Genomic DNA, 6,000 nt, shown 5'->3' on the forward strand with positions numbered 1-6,000 from the left:
TGGAGCACCGCCCGAACCCGCCTCCAGGTCCGATGACAATGACCGACGTGGGCCTGGATGGAGGGCACCTCTGCCTCCTTCTCCTGCTCTGGAAAAAGGGGGGGTTGATAGCCATATTGGCACTGAAATGGTGACAGGCCAGTGGATGAGCATAGGATTTGCCGAAGACGTAGCATCTCAGCACACCCTCCAGGTCCTTGTTGACGCGCTCCGTCTGCCCGTTGGATTGAGGGTGGAACCCGGACGACAGGCTCACGGAGGCTGGTAGCAAACGCCTTCCATAACCTGGAGGCGAACTTGGGACCCGGATCAGAGACCATGTCCTGCGGGAGCCCATGCACCCAAAAAACGTGCTGCACCATTAGGTCAGCCGTCTCCCGGGCCAAGGGAAGATTGGGGAGGGCGATGAAATGTGCCGCTTTTGAAAAGCGGTCCACCACCACCAAGATGGTAGTCATGCCATTAGGGAGGGAGACTTGAGATGAAGTCTAGGGAGATGTGAGACCAAGGCCGTTTAGGGATGGGAAGAGGCCGGAGAAGTCCCGCTGCGGGGTGGCGAGAGGTTTTGCTGCGCGCACACACAGGACAGGCTGCCACAAAGGTGCGCTTCCGCTATGGGCCACCAGAACCTCCTGCGGATGAACTCCAGGGTCCTGGCGGCCCCGGGGTGGCTGGTGAGGGATGACGCATGTGCCCATTGCAGCAGCCGTGAGCGCACATCCTTGGGAACATACAGCCTCCCCGGGGGGCCTCCCCCAGGATCAGGTTCCCGCCCGGCTTGATGTTTTTGGACCCAGGCCGAAAGGAGATGGAGAAGTGGAAGCGTGTGAAAACCTGGCTTGGCGTGTGTTAAGTCGCTTAGCTCCCTGAATGTAAGCCCGGTTCTTGTGGTCGGTTGATACTATAAAGGGCTGTGCGGCCCCCTCCACCCACTGTCTCCACTCCTCCAGTGCCAATTTGATGTCCAGCAACTCATGATTTCCCATGTCGTAGTTGCGTTCCACCGGGGACAGCCGGCCCGGGAAAAGTGCAGGGATGCACTTTCCCGTCCTTTAAGCATCTCTGGGAGAGCACCCCCCCACCGCGACATCGGAGGCATCCACCTCTACCAGAAATGAAACCTCCGAGTCTGGGTGGACTAAGACAGGGGCGGAGGTGAAGCAGTGTTTGAGGTCGTGGAAGGCGTTCTCTGCCTGTGGAGACCAGGCAAATGCCGACACTGAAGCCTTCGTGAGGGCTGTTAAATGGGCAGCTAGGGCGCTAAAATTACGGATAAAATGCCTGTAAAAGTTGGCAAACCCTAGGAAACGTTGTAGCTGTTTAAGCAAGGACGGACGGGGCCAGTCTAAGACTGCACTCACCTTGGCTGAATCCATGCGTAAATCCCCCCTCATTAAAATAAACCCCAAGAATGACAATGTGTCGGCGTGATACACACACTTCTCAGCTTTGACAAAAGGCTGGTGTTGGAGGAGGCGCTGGAGAACCTGACGAACATGCTGTTGTGTCATATCCTTGGAAAATATAAGGATGTCGTCCAGGTATACGAAGACTGACACCCCTATCAAGTCCTGCAGCACGTTGTTCACCAGCGCCTGGAAGACTGCAGGTGCATTGGCCAGGCCAAAGGGCATGACCAGGTACTCATAGTGGCCATTGGGTGTGTTGAAGGCAGTCTTCCACTCATCCCTCTCCCTAATCCTGACCAAATTGTAAGCGTTACGTATGTCTAATTTGGAGAACACCTGAGCCCCCTGCAGAGACTCAAAGGCGGTGTCCATGAGAGGAAGAGGGTAGCGGTTCTTGACGGATACGTCATTTAACCCGCGATAGTCTATGCAGGGGGGCTGTCCTCTGTCCTTCTTAGCCACAAAGAAGAAGCCTGTGCCAGCGGGTGAGGTGGTCAGTCGATCTGTTACGGTTTGGTAGGTGTGTTGGACCCAGGTGCAGTGCAGAACAGATACGACAAGAGACAGATGTTGATTTTCAAATAAAGCACTATGTCTTTAGCTGAATGAACACACACACAATGGTGATAAACAAAAGGAGAGAAATCTCCATCTCCAAAACACGCTGAATATGATTCACAATACATAGGGTACTCAACACAGTAATCAGGGAAAACAAAGGGGAGAAAGCAAGGTCTCCAAAACATGCTAAATAGTAATTACGTCAAACGACGGTGCTGCATATACACATGATAAGATAATCTCTCAACAACTAAATTCAATTGGCAATCAAGTGGCACAGCGATTCAAACCCATCGCGAACAAACTTTACCTCCCTGGCAAGGAGCGATAAGACTAAACTGTAGGTATACTCACGTCTCACGGACAGTTTCAGTGATCGACTGACAGTGTTTGTGTGACACAGGAGTGAATATAAGGAGACATTTAACGAGTCACACCAGTTACCAATGAGTGTAATTAGGACAGGTAGACAGGGCAATTACCCACCAGGTAACACTAGAGGTTTGCTCCCAGAGGAGAGCGAACCCCAAACATTACAATTAGGCTACATTAGGGCGGCTACGTGGTGCAGTGGGCAAGGCGCTCACCATGAATACTGGAGGCTGGGCTCAAACAGATCATCTCCCTGTTCGAGCCCAGCGTTCCACATTGCTTTCAGTTTAGCTGGTCGTCCGCACTATACACATTGGCAGTATTAGGGGGAGGGAAACTGATGGGTGGGGATCGGGCGTTGTGGACAGCGACTCCTACAGGTCGTTGGTGCGCCTGCGCAGTAGAATCAGGAAGCGATGGGGGCGGGGCCCCTCCAAAGCCCAGACCCCCGACGCTGAAAGATCAAGCCACGCAGGTGGAAAGATGCGACTGCTGTTACCTCGAGTATCTGAGGGGACTCGTGCTATGTATGACTTAGTCCACATTGCAGCCGGCTTGTGGGAGGCATGAAACAGCGTTCAAAGACAGGGGAGGGTTGAATTGGATGATACGAAATTGGGATGGGAGAAAAATTGAAAATGGGAGAAAAAGTGGATAAAAAAATAAATAATTAGGCTACATTAAAACATAAATATTAAGAGTTCTATTGTTTTGCACATTGTAAGTGTAGTACAGCTGTATGACAACACTCTTGGTTAGACTCTTTGAAACGTCTGATAAATCTATGCATGAAATTATAAGTATTTCAGTGTGTTAGATATGCCCTGTTTACAGCAGTTATCTCTTAAAATATGTCAATAAAGTACTAATCAACCACATACAAAAAAGTATGTACATCTTGTATCAGCAATGTACAATGTGTATGTTGTATTACAAATAAGTAATACACATACTAACATATATTACATACTCAAACAATGTAAACTCTTTACGTTTTCTGAAAAACTACACAAGTATTTCGCCATTGCTACAAGCTAGCTAACTGATGACATATATTATAGAACATGGTGTTAAGCTCTGAAACATCACATCCAATCTGCAATGCCAACTGAAATAGCATATCTACGCTCCAGCTTGACTGCACCGCTGCATAGGAAAGCTGGGTGCTTCTGTGGCTTGGCTAATGCCGCGTTTTCATTTGAAAATTATCGCCATGCAGTATAACCTGATGTCCTGGGCCCAGGAGTTCAAAACATTGAATCCCTATTGATTGATTGATTGATTGATTGATTGATTGATTGATTGATTGATTGATTGATTGATTGAACATTTTAATGAACAGATTGCAGAATGGGTACAGTACAGTACAGCTCAATACATACAATTGTTAAGGGGATGCAGACCAGAGAAAGACTTTCGTCTTGTTTACATCAGAGTCCCCCATTTTCAATTCATAATGAGTTGAAATGAATGAATACACATCTGATCCAATCAAATAGGGATTACAAGTTTTGAACTCCTGGGCCCTGATGATCAATGCGTGAAAAAGCCATAGATGCCAAGCCTACTATTGTACATTAGTCTAATGCTTTCTGTAGTTGAGAACCCTAGGACAGTTTATAAACAATCTCATGTTTTCACCTTTCTTCTAGCACAAGAAGCAAACTTTCCCAATTTGCAACTCCCATACTCACACACTGCAATTGTCAGTTCAAAGTGATCGATCATCTAAATCAACCTCTCTCTCTCTCTCTCTCTCTCTCTCTCTCTCTCTCTCTCTCTCTCTCTCTCTCTCTCTCTCTCTCTCTCTCTCTACCTCGCCCTTACAGCACAAACGGTGCATCCCGGCCTCTCTTGAGGCCTACTACGCGGCTCAGGACGCTAACTCCAGGGGACGTTTCTACACAGTGATCAGCCACTACAGCATGGCCAAGCAGACCACCTCACGCTCTGTCTCCCCCTGGCAGCCCGGAGGCCCCGAGATAACAGGGCACCAGGACAAGCCGCCAACCTAAGACAGGGTGTTGTGAGATGGAAACACACACACACACACAAACAACATACACACACACACAACATACACACACACATACACACACACATACACACAGGTCGATATATTGTAGGCATATAAATAGAAGAGACGCATAATCAACATACACAATATCTGTCGACATATTCCTCAATACAGTACATACGTTGGTAAGCACACACATACACACACACATTGCCTATCTAAGAGCTCACTGTCAATGGGTAGAGTTTTTCAGTGGCTCCTTGTTCCACTGGGATCACACACACACACACAACACACACACAACACACACACACACACACACACACACACACACACACACACACACACACACACACACACACACACACACACACACACACACACACACACACACACACACACACACACACACACACACACACACGCATACATACATACAACACATACACACACAGACCCACACATTTTAAATGTTTTATTTGAATTCACCAATAAAATTATACATACATAGGCCTACATACCTTTTCAATATTTCAGAGGTCTTGTCTGGTTTTACGGACATTTTAAGGATACAGTACATTAGAGCATCGTCTCCACCACATGGCCTGACTACCTATTACAGCGGAAACTGAACAGTATCTTATTGTTTGGCCCATTTCTTTGATAGGCCTGACATTTCCAAGCCAATAACCACAAGCCTATGGACACTCTCTCTCTCTCTCTCTCTCTCTCTCTCTCTCTCTCTCTCTCTCTCTCTCTCTCTCTCTCTCTCTCTCTCTCTCTCTCTCTCTCTCTCTCTCTCTCTCTCTCTCTCTCTCTCTCTCTCTCTCTCTCTCTCTCTCTCTCTCGCACACACACAAATGCATGCACACAAACCAACACACACAGACACACACACACAGTGTCTGTTCCCATTTTCTCTGTTCATATGTTTGCCCCCCTATTGTATTTTATGATTTATTATTACTATTTATTTATTTATTTATTTATCGCAATTTTATGATGTATTTGTCACTCTGTATTTATTTTTTACTGTAGCATTTGACTGTTTTGTATTTGATATCAGGCGACTATTTGTATAAAGGCTTAAGTCTCAACGCTGAATTCCACTCACAGGTTTGTGTCTTGATGAGCTTCTCTGGAGTATGAGTTATATTTTTCAAGTGTGTATACTTGCTGTAAATTCATCCATCCACCCATTTTTCTTTTTTTCTTTCTCGCCATAGCTGTACCTAACCGAAGGCATGTACATCAAACGCTACACAAAAAGGCTTCTGATTACAGCCCTGAACATGTCTGTCATGCTTGTATTCGTGATATTCTTCTTCTCGTTTTGAAAGAACATCTGTAACGGTACTGGTTTGAACTGTACATGTATTGTACGTCTATGGAAACATCCATCCATATCTTGAGTTGATCGAATAAAGTATTCCATCACGGCTGTTTGATAGCTCATACAAAAGACATTCTCAACGTTCTGTGCTAAGCCGCTATGTCAGAACCCCCCCACCCCTGTGAACCAAATTGTACATAGCACTGTGTGTTCAGCCAGAGTTTTTTGTGTGAATGCGTTGTAGTAGGTTTCATTACGAGTTCCCATTTCAATGCGCTGTTGCTCCTTCATGTAAGTTGCTTACATAT

The 6,000-nt window shown here is 46.7% G+C and overlaps 1 protein-coding gene across 1 annotated transcript in view; it reads left to right on the forward strand.

The window, feature by feature from the left end:
• nsg2 (neuronal vesicle trafficking associated 2) overlaps positions 1 to 4,357 on the forward strand; it is a gene marked incomplete at both ends in the record, with an annotated part of 116,064 nt that extends 111,707 nt beyond the window's left edge. The window contains one exon of the mRNA XM_084320384.1: positions 4,172 to 4,357. Within this exon, the coding sequence (XP_084176510.1) occupies positions 4,172 to 4,357 (186 nt within the window). The remainder of the gene's footprint in view (positions 1 to 4,171) is intronic.
• Positions 4,358 to 6,000: the final 1,643 nt, after the last annotated feature.

The sequence above is a fragment of the Notolepis coatsorum genome (assembly GCF_963971535.1).
Source record: "Notolepis coatsorum genome assembly, chromosome: 8".
In the NCBI taxonomy this organism is placed as follows: domain Eukaryota; kingdom Metazoa; phylum Chordata; class Actinopteri; order Aulopiformes; family Paralepididae; genus Notolepis; species Notolepis coatsorum.